Genomic DNA, 22,294 nt, shown 5'->3' with positions numbered 1-22,294 from the left:
GTATAAACACATTTTTTTGTAAAATGAGAAGGAGAGAGGGAGAGTCGTGGGGGGAGTGAGAGGTTTTTATTTTCGTTTTTTTTTTTAATATTAGAGGTATTTTAACATCATATGTAGATGGGATTTTAATAAAAAATAATAAAATTTAGACCTGTAAAATTACATTATTGTTCATCTTTTTTTTTTATGATAGAAAATTAATTTATTTTTTCATCATATTTTGGTTGACAAAGATAATTTTATAATTAATAAAGATATATACGATATATAAAAAAACTTTGGGCCCCCAAGATAGAAGGCCCTAATGACTAAAGTGCAGCTCTATGTATCGACTTCCACACGACAAAAAACAAAAAAAAAAAAAACAGAAAGAAAAAAAAAAAAAAGAGGCGGGCCATTTCAATAATTATCCATATGGTAATATTTTACTAGAATTGTGTGCCCATATCTACTCTACATCTACACGTTATCACCAATATAAATTTTGATGAAATTGTGACGGAAGTACCATATCGATTTGCAGCATTTATATTAAGATACTACATTAATTGATTTTTAATTTCATGGAACATCTTGATGTGTTGGGTTAATTCAAGACTAATTGTGATAAAAATCCAAAATAAGAAGTCGATAATAAACGTTAACAGGATGGATTGAGATCCTCTCTAGATCTCACATCTAGAGTCGACGCATACATCAATCTGGATCATTCAATTTAAATTGTACAGTCTCCATTAACCCCATCCCTCTAGCCTACCTCACACACAATTTCTCTCCCCAACGCTCATATATTTGTCTCTTGAAGATCTGTATTGCTCTTTACATCGGCATGGGAGTGTGATATTCGGAGAGGATCTCAATCCTGACATGACTACTAAACAATGGCCCCCACATCCCATAGAAAAACAAATTTGTGGGTCCGGAAACCCACTCCCTCCGCTCCAACCGAGCTATATAATCCGACTTTGGACCAGTTTGAAATCCGCCAAAACCAAAAACGTGACCGGTTCCCTGGTGGAGGCATTTTGTATAAGAAAAAGCATACAACCGTTGTTTCACTGTTTGTGGTGCGTTTGGACATTCGGAGCTTGTGGACTTGGGGAGAGCGAGGAAGAAGAAGAAGGCCAATTTCCCAAGCAAACACTACAAACACAGAGAGAAATGGAAGCCAGCGAATACGAACACGATCAGCGTCTTCGTTTCTAGAGGTGACTGCTTTCTTAGTTTTCTTGCAGTAGCTGATTGAATTTTCATGAAAATATCCTTATAGTTTTGTGTGTATTTGTTTGGCAGCGATTTTTGCTTCGAACTAATAGAAACAGAGTTATGAACTGCTTAATCGAATCAGTCGAACGAGTAGGGGCAGAGCTTCTTATCGATTCTCGATTTGTTTAAGTGCTTTTTTATTAAGTTGATTAGTAGCTGAGAGAGAGAGGGAGAGCGGGCATAGTGTTCAGTGATGGAATTGTCTTCGACCGATCCACCGATTAAACGAAGAGCGGGATTGCGGATTAAGCAGGCGGGTCGGGCTTCGTACCAGGGCAGCTAGATAAGGTGTTTGTTGGTTTTGTCTGCTTTTTTTGGAAGTGATTATTGATTTTGTTACTAGTTGTTGTATTTGAGAGACTTTTGAGGAAGTTGAGAAGATAATGGGGACTACTGCTCTGAGGCAGTTGCTGAAGAGCCTCTGCAGTGATTCGCCTTGGAATTATTCAGTGTTTTGGAAGCTCAAGCACCAGAGTGATTTGTAAGCTTCTTTCCTTTTCTTCGCTTTTTGCTATGAATCATACCCTTGTTGAAAATTTTAATCTGTTTATCCGTCCTTAGAATTCGGAAAGTAATTAATTAGTTAGTCAAAATGCTTCTGCAATTTTTGTTTTGACGATGATCTTGCTGTTTCCTTAGTGTACTAGATGAATTCTATTTGAAATTTCTAATCACATTCGATACAATACATATGCGTAACCGCATAGAGGTTTCAACGTTTATATTTCACACAAATAAAAGTTCTAGTACGATTCTTATCTTTGGATTGACATCCTAATGGTGTTTCTATGCCGAGCTTATTGTGTGTCTCATGTATATCAAATCTAGTGGCGATCTTCGGTATGATACTGGCCTTCTTGTTGTCTTAAGGATTTTGTCTTGGGAGGATGGGTACTGTCATCACCCAAATCCAAGAGAAACTGTGGAACATGCATCGGATGACATCTACTTCAGCGACGCAAATCAGATGCATTTTAAGGATTTTGCAACAAGTATCCATGATGGTGGATCTGCAGGATATCCAATTGGACTGGCTGTGGCTGATATGGTACATCTTCAGTACACATTTGGAAAAGGGTACAATCTTGTTCTTGACTCTTGTCTTGTTGTGTACTTCCTTTCAATCTCCAAAAACGTTTCTATCTAAATGTTTTATAAGAAATATCTTCAAATATAGAAGTCAAAAAAAGAAATTTTGGTGGAGGCAATTTCGCTTTCTTCGTTATTTGCCACCATCAGTGAATACACATAACACACGTATGAACGTGACTTTTTTAAACTGGTACAACCGGAAAAGTTCTGTCTCGTAAGAGATATCAGGAAGGCACACGATGTGTTTATTGTTAAGGTTCTCAAATGTCTTAAGGAATGAAAAATGGTTCACTGTGGATTTAAATAATTTCTCAGGGTTGTTGGTGAGGTGGCATGTACAGGGAGCTTTACCTGGGTTTTCCTTGACAGTCTATGCACCAGAGAGTCTGATTTAGTTCCTCAGGTAAATCTTATTCGAGCAAGCTAATGTAAATTCTTAGCGATCTTCATATACAGTTGGTAAAATTTCTTCTAGTAGTTGACAGTATAACCAAAAAAAGAATATATTTTCTCAGTGTCCAGATGAATGGCTTCTTCAGTTTGCATTGGGTATCAAGGTAATTCTTTTGGCAACACAGATTAGGCCACAGTTTTAATTTTATAGCTCAAGTTTCGCATGTTCGTAATGGATGAAAATCTGATTACATATTTGATTTCTCATGCAGACAATTTTGCTTGTACCTGTACTTCCATATGGAGTTCTGCAACTTGGCTCCCTGGAGACGGTGCGTGCTCATTCTGAACTTATTCTAAACTTCCTGAATTGGTCTACCGTCACATCCCATTCTGGATAGTAGCTTACAAGTTTATTTGGGAAGTTGTGGCAGTGGAATTTATATAACTTACACTGCATGAATCTCACATAATGTTCTTCCCCCCTTCTGGAGCTTAAGGACTCGCATGTGTTTCTCAGTCTCTCTCTCTCTCTCTCTGTCTCTCTCTGTAACACATGCACCGATTTGTATTCATCTTATAAGTCCCTTTCTTCTCTGATCAAAATTTCAGGTTGCTGAAGATCCTGCAGTGGTTGCTTTTGTGAAAGATAGATTCAATTCTATTCACAATGTTGAGGGGAAAACTGTACCTTTTACCTTAAACAAAGACATTGAAGCTCAATCATCATGGTCACAATCATTTAGTTTAATGCAGAACACATTTGAGCCATCAGCTGTTACCATGAATCCACTCAACGTTGAAGGGTCAGAAGATGTTCATAACATCAGACTGAATGATAACTTATTGTCGACCTTCGGGCAATTTTTGCAATTGCCAACTGCTGAAGATTCACTTCTAGAGACCGGAACAGACGAGCCAGAAGTTCTTAAGAGTACAGGCGAAAGTGTGATTGCTGTTCCGCCAACTTTTCACTGTGGAGAATCAAGTCCACTCAGTCAGTCGATAGATACCAGCTTGGGTATGATGGAAAGTCAGATGTTTGGGCTGTCTTGTCTAGAGGAAGAACTTCTAGCCTATTCTCAATTTGGTGGCTATGGTTTGGAAGTGTTTGGAGAATCCATGAGCGGTTTCAATTCTTACTCTGTTGGAGGTGTAGCAGAACTGTTCGAAGACGTTAATGCTAAAGATACAAGTTACAACACAGTGAATAATTTCTTTAGCTTTCCTGAAAATTGTGAACTACACAAAGCACTTGGAACACCTTTGCAGAGGCAGACAGATGAACATATATGGGACCCATCTATCGGCATTGATGATACATGTAGCAGCTCTAGTTTGCAGAAAGATCTCCCTACCCGTATTGAGCCATCATGGTTTTCCAAAGCAAGTGATGCTGAGAACCTCTCGAAAGCTTTTGTAGCCAAAGATGAAACCTCATCTAGCAGATCAGAGAATATTAAATCATCTATTACCTCATCAAGTCAACTTCCTGCTTCTTTCAAACAATTGAAATTTGAAGCGAGTGCCCCAGTTGGAAGTGATTCAGCAACATGGAACCATACATCTGCTTTACCTGCCAGGGGCGAGATTTCAACTTCTTTCACAGGCACGATAAGTACTTTGGTTGACGAAGAGCAGAAGGAGAAAGGGTACAAGTCTACAAAGCCTAAAAAGGAACAAAAGTTGTCCGGTGGCACTGCAAGAAAGACCAGGCTTGGCAATAGCCGGAAGCTAAGACCAAGAGATAGACAACTGATTCAGGATCGTATGAAAGAGCTACGAGACCTTGTCCCAAATGGTGCTAAGGTAACAGCCTTTCTCTATTTTTTGAGGGACAAATACATAATTGCTTGTTTTTCTCTAACTAGACGTGTTTGGTTTCTGGTATTCAGTGCAGCATTGACGGCCTTTTAGACCGAACCGTTAAACACATGCAGTTTTTAAGAAACATGACTGACCAAACCGAAAAACTGAGGTGCTACACACCACAAGAGGTATGCAAAGCCTTTTTTCTTGGTAAATTATGCATGAAATAATTAAAATGAAAATATCAATAAACAGCAGCCGGCCAGGACAAGCACCATGACGGTCTCCCAAAGATGAAAAAAACTTCTGTACAACGTCCTGGACTTAGAAATTTTATTTGTCCTCAAAGTCATTTTGTAGTTCCGAATCCAGCTGGTGCGTAATGTTGAAGACCAACGAATTAATCACTAGTTTCTAACTATATCCTTGATGCTTTTGCAGGCACCTCATTCCAATAACACAAGCGAAGCCACAAGTGGCTGCGAAAGTGGGACAAGCAGGGCTTTCGAAGTTGGAAGTGAACTCCAGATTTGCCCCATTGTGGTAGAAGATCTTGAACACCCAGGACACATGCTTATAGAGGTTTGTTGCATGCCCCCCTATTTGTCAACGCGAAGCTTCGTTGCAGAAGCGTTTCGTCTAAAATTTCCATGACTACTACTGCAGATGCTATGTGATGAACACGGACTTTTCTTAGACATAGCCCAAGCTATCCGACGACAAGAGCTGACTATCTTGAAGGGTGTGATTGAAACTCGCTCAAGCAACATGTGGGCACATTTTGTTGTCGAGGTATAGTTCATCTCTATGGTAATTTTGTTTTGGAAAACGGCCAAAGTATGATTTCGGTGGTAACATATAGTTCAGGCGAAGTTCCACTCTAGTCCATGTAGTTCTAGTTCCCGCAATGTTAAGCATATTGGGGTCTACTAGTTGCAATTTAAGAACAATTACTCGATTTACTCTCGTATTTGTCCTTGAATTGTTGCATTTAGGAACTACAGATACCAAATGCCAAAACTGAAACTACATAGACCAACAATTATTCGGAAAATACGAACACCAAAATCGTAATATAGTCTAAAGAAGCCCATAATTTTTGCCATTCTAAATGTTATGTTTGTTTGAATATGCTCAGGCACCAAGGGGTTTTCACAGAATGGATGTATTTTGGCCACTCCTGCATCTTCTGCAACGCAGGAGAAGTTCAATATCAAGCAGGATCTGATGCGCCTCCATTTATATCCAAGAAAAGCCGGCAAGCCGCCGGGTATTGTGCGTCAAAACCAGGTGACGATGGCGAGACCTAGGAAGCATCACCATTACATCCTCATCAGAGCAAGACTAAATTATCAGTACAACTACTTTAATTGTTTGTGTACAAACTAAAGATTTCTCTGCAATTTGAAAAAAAATTAGCTTCTAAAAACTGGAAAGAATGGAATACATGCCTACACGGCTCCACGAATGTGCGCAAAGAAATAATGTACACCATGATACAAGCCCTAAGTAAGCATCTAATAACACAGACTAGTTGAAGATGTCATATTGTAGCAAGTCATTCCTTTTCTATTGTCATCATCGATCGAACCCAAACTCAAATGGGTCTTTCGGCTAGAAGTAGCGTGTGCCACCAGCCACATGCAATATTTTTCAGTAAGCAGCCTTCTATTGAAACTTGAGAAGGAATGTTCCTATCCACGGCATCGCCCAGGCCAAGCTGCATCCAAACAGGAATAGAGAAGTTCGTTAATGATCGTGCCGTTAAAAATGATCGTGCAAGAGTAGACGTTGTGACTAAAAGATTTTGATCATATAAGTTAGGAATCATACTTGGCCATACTTGTTCCACCCCCAACTAAATAACTGGCCGTCTTCTGCAGCCAAAATAACAAATGGAATGTTCAAATTAATAGCTTTGTGAATATCAATGATTAGTGCAAGTATCAACACTTTTCAGCTTCATTAGCTTACCTGTTAGAATGACACTATGTCGAGCGCCGCAGGAGGCTACTTTTGCATGCTTGCTTCCCAAACCCGGAGAATCCAATATCTTAGGTAGAGTCTGAAGCTACAAGAATATGATTTAGTTAAGTCATACAACAAGAAGTTGGGCCAAGCTAAGATCACAAAGCTGAAAAAAGAACCAGGATGGATAACTTGTTGAGTGTACCTCACCCTCGTCAGCACCTGTTCCCAGCTGTCCAAACTGATTCCCTCCAAATGCATATACACGCCCGTCAACAGATACACACAGTGTATGCCATAGTCCGGCAGCAATGTTTTTCACTTTTGTTTCGGACAATGATTTCACATAACTTGGTCTTAGCTGATCTATTGTATTCCCTTGCCCACACTGGATCAGAATGGGAAAAGATGAGAAATGCAGCAGATAAATAACAAGAACGAGAAAAGGAAAATGCGGTTCTAATTGAAAATCTAATCAGAAGTACTCCTAATTATCAAAGTATACAAGAAGAGCAATCATTTCTCTCAGTTCCGCTCAAACAGCATAGACCTTGACTAGCATAGCAAGCTCACCTGTCCGTAAAGCCCCCAGCCAAAAGTAAGCAGTGCTCCAGCATCTGCAAATTGCAAAATTATTTCTAAATATAAATGAGTGATACAGTTGAAATGGTCACACAAAAAGAGGATGTCTTCGTCAAATGAAGAGGATCCATACAACAACCAAGAACAATCCTGCATTTTGCATAGATCCAAAGATAATTAAGGATGGAAAACAAATAAGTAGGATTACATTAACGCGTACAACCTATAAACACAATCTATTAACCAGCTCTTCATTCTCTGGTTACAAGCTCTATACGATCCCATAAATGCTGACCTGTTATTACTGCACTGTGCCGGCCTCCACAAGCAATCTCCTTCACATAACTTCCAGGAATTTTTGAACCTTGAGATATCACAGAAGACCTATCCTTCCCAGACGCAGATGGCTGAATACAGGGGATGACATGAGGAGAAGAAACCATTTTTACCCTGGTACCCAAACCTAGCTGTCCTTCGCCTCCATAGCCCCAACCCCACACCTGTCCCATATCTGAAACTTCGGTTAAAATTATGATGCATCAGGGTCTTGTGTTACATCAAAAATCCTCCATAGCTTCGTACATCCTACAACCTACAAAACTATATGGTGTGACCACAAAGAAAAGCAACCATCCTGAAAGTCTTAAATACAACCCCGAAACATTACCTGATAATGCTAAAGTATGGCGCCCACCAGCTGCGACAGTGGTGATTCTCACTCCAGGACCCAGAGTTACAAGACAAGGGGATGGATTGAAGAATTCTTCACCACCTGTTGAGCTTTCAGATTCGACTTTAGCTGACGAAATTTTCCTTCGCTTTGCAATTTCCTCTCTGGCCCTTTTGCTTTCAAGATGAGATACTGTCCCACTAGTCAAATTGAAGCCTTGAGACATTGAGTTTACTGTATAAGACAATAAGGTCTTAATCACACTGATCTAGTACAATCGAAAAGGTTTCCGTGCATGTTTTTCCAGATATACCCAGGTTACAGAAATACCTTGTTCAGCTGGTAATGAACTTTGATTCCCTGTAGTATCCTTTTGGAGACGTTCCACCATGCCCAGATCACCAATAAGATTCCCAGAGGGAACACACTCTTTCCAACCCCAAGTGTATACTTCACCAGTCTCTGTAGAAAGTAGATTGACCAATAATCCCAATTAGTTCACATTCTGCTCCTGTAGAAACTAGGGGCCCGTTTGATAACCATTTTGCTTTTAGCTTTATCAGTTTTCATTTTTCTTGTAGAGAGGGAGGGGGAATGCATGGGAGAAATGAAGGATATAGAGGAGAGGATAAGTAGGGTGGAAAAGACGTAGAAGAAATGTACAAGAAAAGGAAAACAGATGAAAGCCAAAAACCAAACACTATTTTAAGTTGTTTCCGCTTTCCAGATTTTGTTCTCATTCATTCTTTATTTCTTCCCCTCCCTCTCACCACCCTTCTTCATCCCTCCTTTTCCCCATATACTATTTCCATATCTCAAGTATAAAAAAAGAAAACTAAAAACTAACAACGAAATGTTTATCAAACGGGCCCTAGATTATCCATATTTCATCATGTTACCAAACTCAAATCGTAGAATTACCCCGGTATTTCACGCAATTTGACTAAATGCAACTAGTATCAAGAAACACTAATAATCCACACAACAGTCAACTAACCAATTTACACATAAATCCTTTTATTTCAAACACAAATTTAAGTAGTGAACAATGAATATTCATTCCGTCATCAGAAATAAGAGCGAAAAAACCTACCCGTAACAGCAACGCAATGAGCCCAACCAGCAGCAGCCTTGAGTATTGAAGCCTCAGTTGGGAGAGCATATGCCTCCGGAGTCTCCTTAACAAAGATGAAAAAATTAATCCCAGAAAATTCGAAATCCTAAATAATTATAAGTAATTACAAGACCGCTGCATTACCCCGTGCTTCCCAGAAACGACGTAGCTCTGCCCCTCCTCGTCCGTCGACCCCCACGTCATCAGCTTCCCACACTCTAATCAAAACCATCATCCGAACAAATTGAAACACACGATTAACAAATCGAACAAGTAATTAAGCATTGATCACTTGTTTAAAGATTGAGAATTCGAGGATCAAACCTGAGATGGCCATGGCGAATCCGCAACCGCCGCCGCAGACGTCCTTCCACGAATATCCACCCTCCATCCCATTAGGAAACCGCACCGGCGACAGAGACAGTATCGGAGACTTCTCCGGCGATACTCCCGGAAGATATCCCCACATATACACCAGAGCTTCTCTCCGCTCCTCCGTTTTCGTCGACCCTCCTCCTCCTCCTTCATTGCAGTCCATCGCCAATCCAAAACGACACCGTTGTCTCGTATAACAAATCTGAGAACAAAATCTCTCTCTCTCTACTTTCTCTCTCTAGCGAAAGTTTCAGTGGGAGAGTTTCAGCGAGTCCGGAGAAGAAAGCAAGAGGACAGAGAGAGACTCGGAAGAGCGAGGCGTATCATATGCCGGGATGCAAATCGTGCCACGTCGGATGCCACGTGGAGGGATCTGGGCCGTTAGTATGGATTACAATTTTGGTAGCCGCGAGTTTGCTGGAACTTTCTGGAAGGGGAGTTATGGAGGTGGGGCTCGTTGGCTGCCACGTGTGGGGTGGGGCTGTACTGTTCGAATTCATATATTTAATCGCTGTCCGGTTTGAAATTTTGTCTTTGTTTGACAGAAGTATTCATTTAGTATATTATATATTCATTATCTTATTAATCATCGCTAAATGAGTTTTGAATATCAAGATTCGTGTAGTGGATAAATACAAATCTTAAAATTCAAACTTATCTAACGATAATAAATAAGGTGGTGATCATACACCACACTAAGGGGTGGTTTGGGAGTGAGGTGCTTAAAAAAAAAGCACCCATGAAAAAAAGCTGTGAGGGTTTTAGGTGTTTGGTAAACTGAAAAAAAAGGGCTTATTTTGGAAACTGTTGTAAGAATAAGCTGAAATCAAAGGAAAAAGCTAAAGCTGCTATTTGCAGCTTTGGAAAACTGGTTTTTTTTCAAAGCACACGGAGCTACAGTACTCCTTTAATGAAAAGACTCACTATCAGACTGCTTTTTTTTCCAAAAGCACTTTTACAAAAAAGTTTACCAAACACTCTGCTGATTTATTTTACAGCTGCTTATTCTCACAACACAACAGCTTATTCTCACAGAAATTTTTTTTCAAAGCACAGCAATACCAAACCAGCCATAAATGGTGGTGAGCAAAAGTGTACTCTTGTTTGACCGGTAATCCGGGTTCTCATATGCTGGTGAAGCGGCTGCGTGGAAGGTAAACCGACGTTGGATCCAAACATTTTTATAATCGACGGTCAGGAAAGTGCCACAACGGCTTGGATCTAATCATATTATATGATGACTAATGTAAGTTGTGTTAGTGATAATGGCCACTTCATCGCTGTTTTGTCGTTGAATTTCAAGTTTGTCTCTTTCCATCTTCTTGTGAATGCATTGGCAGTTAGGAAAGGCTTATCTATGGTGTTTACTTTGGGGTTTACAAAATGTTATTACTAAGGCCATCTCCAACCGAAGGCTGGCCAGAGGGTTCGTTTGAGCCCTCTAGCCCTCCAAGATTCCTCAAGATATTAATATTTTAATGAACAGTACAGGGCCATATTTGCCTCCGTCTCCAATCGAGGGCCAGAGGGCCAAATGGCTCGTTTTAGCCCTGTCACAAAAAACCGTCTCCAACCGAGGGTCAAAGGGCCATAGGGTCAAACATAATTTATTATTTAAAAACTACAATTTAATGTTGTATAAATGGCCTAGGAAGTTATATGAAAAAAATAGAATTGAAAAAAAATATGAAACAAATTTTGTGAAATAAAAGTTATAGGAAAAAAAATATGAAACAAAATTTGATTCATATGAAAAGGAAAAAAAAAGGAGGAAAAAAGAAGTTTACATTCATTAAAAAAAAAAAAAAGAAGTTTAAATTCATTAAAAAAAAAAGAAAAAAAAAGAGGCCTAATAATACAACGGCTACTAGCCGTTATATTAAAAAACATTTCAAACTATTAGTGTTGGTTATAACCGACACTAATAGTAGAACTATTAAAAAAAAAGAATATCTTTAATGATGTCGGCTATAACCGACAGCAATAGGAAATCATTAAAAAAAAAAATAGCCAGCCCTCCAGCCCTCTCCAATCCCGTGGGGCCCTCCCAGATTCCAGAGCCCTCTGGCCTAGCCCTCGGTTGGAGACGGTTTTAGGGCTATTTTCGGCCCTCTGGACCCTTCGGTTGGAGATGACCTAATGACTCTTTTTTGGTGAAATTGATTTTGAGTTTTAAAAATATTTTAAGTACTTTTTAGAAGAAACATTAAATATGTGCTCTTTAAAGTAAATACTTAAAAATGTTTTTTCAGGATCTACTTGGATTTTTACTATAGATTGGTTTAAAAAAATATTTTCACAAAAAACACTTTCAGCTATTTCAAAAACACTTTTAAACGAGCCCTAAGTCTTTAGCTTTGGGAATAACTAGAGTTGTCCTTAAACATGTCACACGCCAAGCTAACGAAGCAGCTCATCGTTTAGCTGGCCTTAGCCTCTTCTCCTCTAGCTCGTGTTTGTGGTTCGAAGATCCCCTAGATTGTCTAGCTGATATTCAGTTTGCAAGGCTACTTTTTGTTTTGTTGCAGTAGAGATGCGTCCTACTTTGTTCTAGATGTAACTCTTCCATTCATCAATGATAATCTCATGGCTTTGACTGAAAAAAAGTGTGTTAGAGAACTATTGATCTCCTTTGTAAGTTGTGTTAGTGAACTATTCATTGCATATCTATTCAATTCTATTAGTTTTCACTATAGTTTTGTGTTACAAATTCAATTAATTACTATTTTTACTTTGATAGTATTGATTCGTATGAATAGTCAACATTATTAGTCGAACAACTTTTTTTTTTTTTTAAATTTATAATGCAGCGGAGCTACTAATGAGGAACCACGATTGGAAAAATGTAGCATGAAGGCGGGACTCCAATTCTTTTCTCGAGTTATTCTAAGCACGAATTCTTTTTGTGTTAACATAGTCCAAAAGATAATGGTATGAAGTAGCCCGTATGCCGTTTCTCTCTTGAGCTCGACTTCACCTCTCCTCTACCCTCCCCCTCGACCACACCATACAAACCACACACACGGACACATCTGCTACTATCTCTATCCAATTCTCTATCTCGATCGAGCGACTCTCGAGCTCCTAGTTGAGGTATTTGTTTTGAATTACCTTTGAAATCTAGGGTTTTGCTTCGAATTATTTTTCGAATTAAGGTTGGAATTCAAGAATCAAAATCTAGGGTTTGGTTCCGAATTAATTTTGGTTTCTAGGGTTTGTGAAAATTGGGTTTATGCAATTTTTATTGTTTATGGATTTGGATTCTGCTATTGGATTTGGATTTGGATTTGGATTTGTCAATTTAAATAACTTGATTTTCTTATTATGCATGTTTGATTTTGCAAGATCTCTTGCAATTTTTATTTGCTCTTGTTTGTTGCTTTGTTCTTATTTCAAAATGATATTGATACTGAATCGAACATGCTTGTATTGAAAGTCGAAACTGTAGGAAAATGTTCATTTGCATTCCATTTCCTATGTAATTTTATCCATATAACCTGGGATATTATCTGATTCTTTGATTTGGGATTTTGATGCTGGTTTGAATTGAATTAATCAGGGGCTTCCATTTACAAGAAAGTGAATAGAAATTGAATTAAAATCCCGGGCCGTACCAAAATTCAAATTTTTTTTTCGAGAATCCTAAAATTGGAAATACACAAATTTGGGTTCGGTTTCGGTTTTCGAAATCCCATCCCAAAAGAGATCGGTTCGGGATCCCTATCCGAACCACCCTTACATCTAGCATATGATCATTAATCTTTTTTATTTATTTTTTATTTATCAACGAAGGAAGATTTGAACTTGGAATACCAATATTTGGGAGCGAAGCTACTTCCCTATGTGTGTGGCACCTGTGCGTGAGTGCGTCTATGATTCACAAAATATTGTGCTGGCTAATTATACAACCAATTGAGAAGACCATATATCATTTCATTTCCTACATATCTAAATCGTTCACATTTGAAATATCTTAACAATTTAGGCAGATATATATGCTTGAGCCTGAGTTGACATTAAGCTTTATTAGTCTTGAAAAGTACATAACATTTTACATAATTTTGGACGAGGTTTATTAAGAAACTGATTAAATGTGAAACTATATGTCAACAAACTCATTAGAGTGTGACTGAATCCGCAGGAAAAAAACAAAAACAAATGTTGGGACTGATAATATTGATGAGTTTGCTAGAAACCACTAACTGTGAACCCTCCATCAACGCTAATGACTTGTCCATTGATGAAAGAAGCAGCAGGGAGGCAAAGGAAGGACACCAGAGACGAAATTTCATTAGGCTGTGCAAGACGACTGATGGGAGTTCTACCTATTAGCCGTCTGAAATCTTCAGCATGACCATCCTGATAATGTAAAATCATTAGAATGCGTCAGATCGAATATCGCTAACGCAGTTTGATTAAATTGTTGCAAATCAAGATCGATTAATCTCAGACAAAATAATAAGCCGGAGGGGAGTGCTACATACATTTTCGACTTTAGCCCCGGTGTTGACAGCCCATGGTGCCACAGTGTTTGTGCGAATGTTGTCTTTTGCCCATTCACATGCCAAATTTTTTGCAATCTGTATCACTGCTCCTGTAAATTTGAAAAAACAGAATTGTTTTTAGGGCTTTGGAGCTAATAACATTTGCAGTTTTATTTTAACTAAACAATAATAATTAATAAATTACCTTTGGTTGCTGCATAGGCAGATAATCTGGGTAGAGCTTTCAGACCAGCAATAGAGGAGACAAATACAATACTTGCGTTTTCTGAGGCCTTCAAGAGAGGATATGCAAGTTGACACAAATGGTAGGGGGATTCAACATTGGTGCTCATCATGCTTGAAAAATCTTCCAAAGTGTAATCTGCAGTACTCCTGAGAGTACATGTTGGTGCATTATTTACCTGTGACAATAAAAATCATTTAGAAAATTAGATTTTACACCAAGATTGTGAAAGAGAGCAAAATTAATGCTGCAACCAAGGTCTCATGATTATTATTATGCAGAGTCACACATAATGTTGAACAATGATGCAATCCAATATTGGAAACTTGACAGAAATTTTATAACTTGTATTATATGGTTTACACTCTTAATTGAACCAGGACCTTTTGTGATGAAACCAAACACCTATGGAGCTGTGCATGTGGTTAAGCTGGAACATATCAGTGTGATTATAGAAGTCCACTTGCTCGACTCTAAAATTTCAACACATAACACACAAAAGAAAGAGAAAAGGAAGGGCAAAAGTAATTTACAAGGATGTTAAGCTTGCCGTTGAAAATTGAGGAGACGGTTTTGATGAGGTTTTCCCTTTGAGCTTTAGAGGTGAGGTCACAAACTGATCCAGTCACTTTAAATCCCTTATCTTCCCATTCTCGAAGCCTCTCAACAATCTGTGCTTCGTTGCGAGCACAAGTATGTACGGTTGCTCCAAGTCCCGCTAGCTCTTCTACTATCGCATATCTAATGCACAAATTATACAAAAGAACAATGTCAGCAAGGCAAATAAATATGAATTTACTAAATAGTTGCAAAACAAATCGAGAGAGAGAGAGAGAGAGAGAGAGAGCGCTAACCCGATGCCTTTAGTTCCACCGGTGACGAGGGCGGTCATACCCTTTAGAGACCATCTTTGGCTGTTGAAACCTGCCATTGGTATGTTTTGCTTGAAGTGTTGATTGTTTAACAGGCAATAAGGAGGCTGAGTTTAGTTAGTACAGAAGGATGAAGAAGAATGAACTAAAATGTTGATGTGAGGATAATCTATGGAAGCTTTGCATATATATAGTATTAATTCTTGCTCATTTAAATTGAAAACAAAGTTTTAATTAATTAAAATGAAGAAAGGATCAAACATCGTAGTAGCCATCCTTTGGCTGAGTCCAACTTCTTAATTAGGGTTTTGTCAATTCAATACGTTGATGGAGTCGATACCACATACTCGTCAAAAGTTGGTACGTGTCATTGACTTTCTTTTGGAAAATATTTTGTTTTTTCTTGTGACTTTGATATATTTGATACAACTGAGAGGAAAGATGAAGCACGAAAAAAAAAAACTGGGAAGTTTCTATTATGTCTACCTTTACTGTAGTTGGCTTAGCCAATAGCTATTTATTTTGAAGAGGTCTGCGCCCGTTCGTTTTAATTTCAACAATTATTTAGATTAAATAAACAAATACGGAAAATGTATTATACAAAATTGACTTTGAAGAGCTAATCTGAAACCCTAAGGCTAAAGTCCATAGACACTACAAAAAAATCTTTTCCAAACGAAATAATATCGTTGAGCCAAATAATGTATCATCAAAATCGAAGTTAAAATAATTGTTAAATCATGATGATATGTTTTTAACCATCGAAACATTTAATCTCGTTATCTAATCCCTGAAAATTTACTTTTTGTGATTTTTGCGTATGCAAACTTTGTGGCGGGACATGGAAAAAATTGTAAGGGGTGCTCCCATTGCCTGATGGCCCGCAATTGAAAAAAGGGTTTACGGGTTACAGGAGATATCCTCTTTTCTTATTCATGAGCCCAACCCTATTTCATTTATTACTTTAGGCACTTTTGTTGCATATGAGAGCAACTTCACCGTTGGAGCCCTCCTCCCAGGCAATCCACTATTTAATCCACCTAGTGAACAGTAATTACCCTTAATGAACAGTAATTGCCTTTGGTATCTCCACCCCTACACTTAAATAGCCCTGGCAACAGGTAAATAAAATAATAATATTTTTTGCACTCCTTCCCACTCCCTCACGTCACTCCTCTCTTTCCCGTGCACCTCACTCTCTCTCTCTCTCCAATTTTTCTCTGAAGTTCCTCTCTCACTCTCTCTCTACACTCTCACTCTCTCTAGAGCTCCGAGAGCTCTCACCCACTTTCCTCTTCGAAAATTAAACAAATCAAACTCCAAAACCATGAAACCTTAATCTCTAGGACTAAAGGATCCTTGCTATACCGTTGCATGCGTCATCAGACCATCATGGTGTAAACCACCATTGAAGCCGAGAGCTTCAAGATCTGAAACTCGAACCCAGGTGAGGTTCTCTATGCAAATCTTGTTTCATTATGTCTTAATGTTGCTTGGGACAAGATTTGTGGTGTTTTTCCAGTTCGAAACCAAAGATTTAACCCCTTGCAATTTCTCTGAAACCTTGCCCAGTTTTTGGTCCATCCTCGGAGCGAACTCCGGCAAGTTTGTGGGTTGAGATCTAACGGACGCCAAGGCAAACTAGAAGAAAAAACGTGGTTGACGTCAGCCTTGCGTCAAATCCACTCTGAGCTCTCGGGCTGGCAACTCTCCACCAACTTCTTGCTCGGGCTTGCTCGGGCTCCCTTGCCAGCACACGCTGGACTTGATTGCTCAGGCTCTCTGGCCCTGTTCACACGCTGGAGCTACTTTGATGTAAATCCCGTAGTGGATCAAGTAGACTTTTCGAGTAGCAAAGCTACCGCTTGGTATCATTGGTATTGGGCAGGTGAACCTGGCTACATAACAATTGTTACTGTAGTAAAGGATCTAGTTCCACACCAATTTGCTTCATACTATATTCAAACAAGTTTAACGGTTAGATCATTGAAATTATATTCGTAGAGTGCTTATCCCACCAAAACAATATATTCAATAAATACTTAGAGTTTATTCTATACTTCTATTAAATAAAATATAAGATTTTGTGGTAACCGTGAAGCCAAAATAATTCCAAAAATCCTAGAGACAGCACGTGGATTTTTCCTAAAGAAGACAAAATTGCCCTCATTAAATGGGAAGGTTACACAAATATTCTCACGCACAGCTCAACATTCCTGGAGACTCAAGTAGCTGACTACGACTACTCCAAGCTCCCCTGCTCGTGGCTTGGAAAAGTCAAAGGCATTAAAAATAGGATTAATCACCAAATCTTATCTTTAATACATTCCTAAAGGAAGATCAACTCAAACAAGTAAATAATCTTCATCACAATCAATCAAGGATGCTTCTATCACCATCGCACGATATTATTTCCTAATTAATATATGGAGATAATTTGTTCCTCATCCATCTTACGGATGTCACAGCTTGGCCAATGGGAAGTTGCCATGTGTAGGACAAAACCCTACACCTAGGCCGACCACCTACCTGTAATTACACCATCTCCACCAACTTCTGGTAAGCTTTTGCTACACACTTAGGCATAGGATCCATTGCCCAGACCCCCCTCCCCCCACCTCTTGGGTGCGTGTGGCTTTAGCCTTGAACAAATGTGTTGATTGTTTTGTAGGTACAAATTCGTCAAGAATGAAGACTGCGGATTCTTGTTACCACAATAACCACTCGTGTAAATATTTTAAATTGATGATCAGGTCCGTTCATGCGGATTCTTGTTACCACAATAACCACTCGTTTAAATATTTTAAATTGATGATCCAGTCCGTTCATTCTATTCTTCTAGGGTCTAGGAGTGTAGTTGTAGAAAATCATATATCAAAATCAGAGTTAAAAAAACGTTAAATTGTGATAATGCGATTTCAACCGTTGAAGGATTTCGTGCCATTACCTATTCCTGGAAACTTACATTTGGGTGATTTTTGGCATATGCAATCTCGAAGTATACTATATGCCAATTACATTGACTGTTGAATTTCTTAAATTAATTTCACAGATTGCAGAAATCATCGAAAGAATTTAATATGCTAAAACGTCTCTCACCTTTGCTTGACGAAATATTACATTTTCCCGAAGAAATATAAACCCTAAACCCTAAGTCACCAAGGAAAATGAGAAATAACCAAAGAAATATTTTATGAATTGGGGTTTGTCCGATGATCTGGTTCGTCGAGCCAAGTTACCTTCGTTGACGAATTGGTTTTCCATCGGGCAGAAGGGGGCATAATCTGATGAGGTTACTTTGCCTGTTGAAATTGTTATGTCGCCTAGTCACTAAAAAAAAAAACCTAAACGCTAACCCTTTTTGCTCGACCAAATTTTTTATTTTTTTGTTGGATCAAGTTTATCGGTCCGACAAAATTTTGTTTGGTGGGCAAATAGTAATTTATGATAGTGAGAGCTCACCCCGTTGATCATTTGGTGGTCTGCTTAAGAGGGCGTAAGTTGTAGCTTCAAATTAATGTCTAATAATAATTCAGGTAACAAAAATGTGGGAGGACTAGTTTCTTTTCTTTTAGGCACTAAAAATCTGTTCACTTGTCGGGACCTAGTTTTCGCTTAGACGAGTCTAATCAGAAAAAATGGCAGAAAATGGTTTGATAATTAAGGTTGCCAATTTGACCAAGAGGAAGAAACTGAATAATAATTTCACCAAAAAAAAAAAAAAATTGAATAATTATGTTAATTAACTTTGACTTAGAAAAAAGGTCTAATTCATTCATATTCCATACAATTATTCAATTTGCTAGTTTTCCTTCCTACAATAAGTTCTATATATATGCACATTATGTAACAAGTCACATGTAACGTGATTAAAGAGTCAAACACATAGATAAGTATATACATTGGTTGTAGGTTAAACAATTCATGTCTTGTTAGTTATCACTGAGGAAAAAGCACGACGGTTGATGATGATGAGATGGAAACTAAGTATTCAGATAAGTCTATTGACGCTGCCGTCCATGGTAGGTTAATATTGAGACGAACTCTATGGAAATTGAGCTTTGCGCTATAGTAATCGAGCTGCACATGCAGTTTCTCTTTCGGTCAACTCTAAGGTTTGCAATATCTCAACCTCATGGGCATCCCAACTCTTCCCTCTCTTGGTGATGATCTAGTCACATGATGGTTTGTTTCATAGTAGGTACCGACTCCTGTCCTATTTATCTTTATTCTTGTTTAGCCTTTTTGGTTTGGTTTTTTGCCTTTGGGGATTTCATGAAAATACCGATAAACGACATCGTTGATAAAAAAAAGTTATATCAATCATGCATATGGGGTCAATTAAACAGACTGTACTCATATTAGGTCCCAGTTCTATAGTAGAATGTGAGTAATGTAACTCGTAAATGTGATACAAATATTTTTTGAATTGTAATTTCATTGTGTACTCATAATGTAATACCAGCTGCTTAAAAGTTTGGATATAATACTTAGGCTTTAGCTGACATCCAAATCCAAAGAAGTAAAATTATGTTTATCCTTACATTTTACAAAGTAAACGCTCAAATTATTACAGAGACTTTTAACAACAGAAGTATTGGATTGACTATTTCCCCGGGGCTTATTACTAACATAGAGATGTCGACATATCCACAAATTGGAGGAACTGATATTATCCATAGGAAATAATTGAAGTATTGTTGGGATTGTTAGATGATATATGTGATCAGATAGATAGGATGCTGATTTTGCAGCCTATACATTGATGAGTTGAGTTCACTAGAAACCGCTAACGGTAAATCCTCCGTCAACACTAATAACTTGTCCATTGATGTAAGAAGCAGCAGGAAGGCAGAGGAAAGTGACCAGAGATGAGATTTCATTAGGCTGTGCAAGGCGACGGATGGGAGTTCGACCTATTAGGCGTCTGAAATCATCAGAATGACCGTCCTGACAAAACAAATTAAATCAAGTTCAATTGTTAGATGAGATACGCCTAAAACATATTAATTAAATTGGTAAGACACAAAGGACTCAACAATATATTTAGGTATAGAGTGGATGGATGTTTACAGATTCAACTTTAACTCCGGTGTTGACAGCCCATGGCGCCACAGCATTAGTACGAATGCTGTCTTTTGCCCATTCACATGCCAAATTCTTCGAAATTTGGATGACTGCACCTATAAGATAGCAATGGTAGTAATCTTTAGAGGTCTTGCAATTAATCTTACACATGTTATGCGTGTGAGGCAGTTAGTTCCAGAGAAATTGAGAATTAACATAGGGACGGTTTTGGAAGATTAATTAATCACTCACTTTTTGTTGCTGCATAGGCAGAGAGTTTCGGTAGAGCTACCACACCGGCAATAGAGGCAACAAAGACAATACTTGCATTTCCTGAGGCCTTCAAGAGAGGGTGTGCAAGTTGAGAAAGATGGTAGGGAGATTCGACATTGGTTTCCATCATAGTTGAGAAATCTTCCAAGGTGTAATCTGTGGTTCCTCTAAGTGTGCATGTTGCGGCACTATTTACCTACACATTGCATCATATGTAGCAAACTCAAAACCCATCTTTATGTTAATCAATAAGCTGCGAATTAAGGTTTGTATTTCATAAATGAACTTACAAGGATGTTAAGTTTTCCATCAAAAATAGAGGAAACAGTTTTGATGAGGTTCTCTCTTTGTGCTTTAGAGGTGAGATCACAAACTGAGCCAGTCACGTTGAATCCCTTATTTTCCCATTCTTTAAGCCTCTCAAGAATCTGTGTTTTGTTACGAGCACAGGTATGCACGGTTGCTCCAAGTCCGGCTAGTTCTTCCACTATGGCATATCTGATAATTTTGCATTCGCAACAAAAGTTTCACACGAAATAAATTAACATGATGTTTCAAATACAGAAATTATATTGAAGAAAAGAGATATGTAGCAAAGTTAATTACCCTATGCCTTTGGTTCCACCGGTGACGAGGGCAGTCATACCCTGTAGTGACCATCTTTGGCTGTCGAAACCTGCCATGTGTGTTTACTTGATCTGAAACTAAAGCTGTTTGTTCACTTCAAGTTGTTCTTTATTTAGCGGGCAAGAAGAAAGCTCTGTATGTATGTGTGTGTGTGTGTGTATATATATATTACTGAAGGCTCAAGACGAACGAATTAACTAAAATGTGTTGTGCTGATAATCTGTGTAACCAGTCTGTATATATAGTAGTCTTGCCGGAAACCCACTTGAAACCAAAATATTAAATTAAGATCACAAAGTCTCCAACCGCGTCTTATACGTGGAACTCCAATTGGGCTGAGTCAAACTTCCTGACAATTAGGGATTGTCAACTTCTTGCATTGATGAGTCCATGGATGCATGATGCATGTATAGAACCATATGCTAGTCAGCAATTTGTATTAATTATTCTTTTTTTATTTTTTATTTTGATTTGGTTCCCAGCAATTTGTATTATTAATTTTTTTTTTTACACGAGCAATTTGCATACGATTCTTGACTTTGACATCTACAAGTTGTAAACACGGAAATGTACGGTACGCACTAATTGACTTTGTAGAGCTTGCCCAATTTCAAATGTAAAAACAATTGAAAGAAAGAAAAATGTAAGTCCACGGTTCACCATAACTGGGTTTACCATTGGTCATACATTTGAGCTCATATCAAAAGTCCACGGTTCACCATTCTCAGATATGCGTATGAATGTTTGCGTGAAAACAAATTCAGTTGCGTTTACCAAAAAAAAAACCAAAAAAAAAACAAATTCAGTTGCTTGTTGAGTAGTTTGCTTCTCAGAGCTTATAGGTTTTCACTCTTTGGACTTCGAAGAGATATAATGAATCCTTTAATTTGTTGTTTGTAAAGCGTATACCGATGGCTTATGCCAACAGAATGGTATGTATTTAGAATAGATTATTTGTATATGCGATACTTGCGCCACAAGTAAATAGAACTCCTATATCAAATGATTGTGCCGAAGCTAGCTCAAGTTTGGTTATTTTTAATGGTTTTCCTATTAAGGACCGCAACTATTTATCGATATTATGTTAAGATGGAGTTAGATATAAACTGGTTATTTTCAAATACACCACTTCAGTTCAATTATTCATAAGAGAAGAGTAAAGACAATAAGTAACTGATAACATTCATCTAAAAACTAGCAGATGAATGTATGCAAGCAGTATCGAAGAAATACAGAGAGAAAGATCGAAAGGAATATAGAGAGAAATAGAGAAAGAAATGAGTGAAAGCTTTGTTATTTCATAAGAGCAAAAGATGATTACAAAAGAACCCTGATTCCTTCTTATATAGTTTGCACATGTAGCTTATCAGCTAAGCCACCTGTGTAACTAATTCTTAACAAACTAACTAACTCTAATAGCTGATATGACACTTATGATGATGTGTCAATCACTATATA

General features: G+C 38.1%; 4 protein-coding genes across 14 annotated transcripts; 1 reads left to right on the top strand and 3 right to left on the bottom strand.

Moving 5' to 3' along the window:
• The first annotated feature begins 980 nt into the window (after nucleotides 1-980).
• LOC103413786 (transcription factor EMB1444-like) lies at nucleotides 981-6,106 on the top strand. 3 transcript variants are annotated; one of them, XM_070809385.1, is made up of 12 exons: nucleotides 983-1,208; nucleotides 1,294-1,747; nucleotides 2,095-2,343; nucleotides 2,674-2,761; nucleotides 2,874-2,915; nucleotides 3,024-3,083; nucleotides 3,364-4,560; nucleotides 4,647-4,748; nucleotides 5,002-5,142; nucleotides 5,227-5,352; nucleotides 5,699-5,823; nucleotides 5,904-6,106. In XM_070809385.1, exons 2-11 carry the CDS (start codon nucleotides 1,650-1,652, stop codon nucleotides 5,786-5,788), a joined length of 2,193 nt encoding a protein of 730 aa, XP_070665486.1. In that variant the 5' UTR covers nucleotides 983-1,208; nucleotides 1,294-1,649; the 3' UTR covers nucleotides 5,789-5,823; nucleotides 5,904-6,106. The 3 variants fall into 3 exon arrangements, with proteins under 3 accessions (XP_008350445.2, XP_070665486.1, XP_008350444.2); XM_008352223.4 differs by having other exon boundaries at nucleotides 981-1,208; nucleotides 2,137-2,343; nucleotides 5,699-6,106; XM_008352222.4 differs by having other exon boundaries at nucleotides 5,699-6,106.
• On the bottom strand, nucleotides 5,902-9,566 carry LOC103450267 (ultraviolet-B receptor UVR8). 9 transcript variants are annotated; one of them, XR_003767245.2, is made up of 11 exons: nucleotides 9,219-9,564; nucleotides 9,039-9,112; nucleotides 8,874-8,958; nucleotides 8,111-8,242; nucleotides 7,778-8,014; nucleotides 7,406-7,621; nucleotides 7,102-7,145; nucleotides 6,739-6,916; nucleotides 6,535-6,631; nucleotides 6,394-6,437; nucleotides 5,902-6,280 (listed from the first exon to the last, which is right to left on the bottom strand). XR_003767245.2 is itself a non-coding variant. In XM_070809386.1 (11 exons), the coding sequence occupies exons 1-11, from the start codon at nucleotides 9,430-9,432 to the stop codon at nucleotides 6,158-6,160; spliced, it is 1,440 nt and encodes a 479-aa protein (XP_070665487.1). In that variant the 5' UTR covers nucleotides 9,433-9,566; the 3' UTR covers nucleotides 5,902-6,157. The 9 variants fall into 9 exon arrangements, 6 of the variants coding, with proteins under 6 accessions (XP_070665487.1, XP_008387813.2, XP_028945439.1 ...); XR_003767246.2 differs by having other exon boundaries at nucleotides 6,394-6,434; XR_003767247.2 differs by having other exon boundaries at nucleotides 6,535-6,625.
• Nucleotides 9,567-13,275: 3,709 nt separating this feature from the next.
• LOC103430383 (tropinone reductase homolog) lies at nucleotides 13,276-15,029 on the bottom strand. Its single transcript, XM_070809637.1, has 5 exons — nucleotides 14,852-15,029; nucleotides 14,531-14,738; nucleotides 13,959-14,175; nucleotides 13,754-13,863; nucleotides 13,276-13,628 (listed from the first exon to the last, which is right to left on the bottom strand). The coding sequence occupies exons 1-5, from the start codon at nucleotides 14,926-14,928 to the stop codon at nucleotides 13,458-13,460; spliced, it is 783 nt and encodes a 260-aa protein (XP_070665738.1). The 5' UTR covers nucleotides 14,929-15,029; the 3' UTR covers nucleotides 13,276-13,457.
• Nucleotides 15,030-19,278: 4,249 nt separating this feature from the next.
• LOC103423437 (tropinone reductase homolog) lies at nucleotides 19,279-21,050 on the bottom strand. The gene is made up of 5 exons (XM_008361524.4): nucleotides 20,816-21,050; nucleotides 20,500-20,707; nucleotides 20,189-20,405; nucleotides 19,943-20,052; nucleotides 19,279-19,819 (listed from the first exon to the last, which is right to left on the bottom strand). The coding sequence occupies exons 1-5, from the start codon at nucleotides 20,890-20,892 to the stop codon at nucleotides 19,649-19,651; spliced, it is 783 nt and encodes a 260-aa protein (XP_008359746.1). The 5' UTR covers nucleotides 20,893-21,050; the 3' UTR covers nucleotides 19,279-19,648.
• Nucleotides 21,051-22,294: the final 1,244 nt, after the last annotated feature.

Source organism: Malus domestica, chromosome 12, assembly GCF_042453785.1.
Source record: "Malus domestica chromosome 12, GDT2T_hap1".
Classification (NCBI taxonomy): Eukaryota; Viridiplantae; Streptophyta; class Magnoliopsida; order Rosales; family Rosaceae; genus Malus; species Malus domestica.
This window is presented reverse-complemented; position numbering and strand designations above follow the sequence as displayed.

Coding starts and splice junctions, on each gene's coding strand:
- LOC103413786 (XM_070809385.1), top strand. CDS start 1,650: ATGGGGACTACTGCTCTGAGGCAGTTGCTGAAGAGCCTCTGCAGTGAT. Junction 2,762..2,873: donor AGTCTGATTTAGTTCCTCAG/GTAAATCTTATT, acceptor ATATTTTCTCAG/TGTCCAGATGAATGGCTTCT. Junction 5,143..5,226: donor CAGGACACATGCTTATAGAG/GTTTGTTGCATG, acceptor CTACTACTGCAG/ATGCTATGTGATGAACACGG.
- LOC103450267 (XM_008389591.4), bottom strand. CDS start 9,432: ATGGACTGCAATGAAGGAGGAGGAGGAGGGTCGACGAAAACGGAGGAG. Junction 6,438..6,534: donor ACATAGTGTCATTCTAACAG/GTAAGCTAATGA, acceptor TTTTGGCTGCAG/AAGACGGCCAGTTATTTAGT. Junction 6,281..6,393: donor GGTGGAACAAGTATGGCCAA/GTATGATTCCTA, acceptor GTTTGGATGCAG/CTTGGCCTGGGCGATGCCGT.
- LOC103430383 (XM_070809637.1), bottom strand. CDS start 14,928: ATGGCAGGTTTCAACAGCCAAAGATGGTCTCTAAAGGGTATGACCGCC. Junction 14,176..14,530: donor ACGGCAAGCTTAACATCCTT/GTAAATTACTTT, acceptor TTATTGTCACAG/GTAAATAATGCACCAACATG. Junction 13,864..13,958: donor TGCCTATGCAGCAACCAAAG/GTAATTTATTAA, acceptor TCAAATTTACAG/GAGCAGTGATACAGATTGCA.
- LOC103423437 (XM_008361524.4), bottom strand. CDS start 20,892: ATGGCAGGTTTCGACAGCCAAAGATGGTCACTACAGGGTATGACTGCC. Junction 20,053..20,188: donor TGCCTATGCAGCAACAAAAA/GTGAGTGATTAA, acceptor GCTATCTTATAG/GTGCAGTCATCCAAATTTCG. Junction 19,820..19,942: donor CCGGAGTTAAAGTTGAATCT/GTAAACATCCAT, acceptor TTGTTTTGTCAG/GACGGTCATTCTGATGATTT.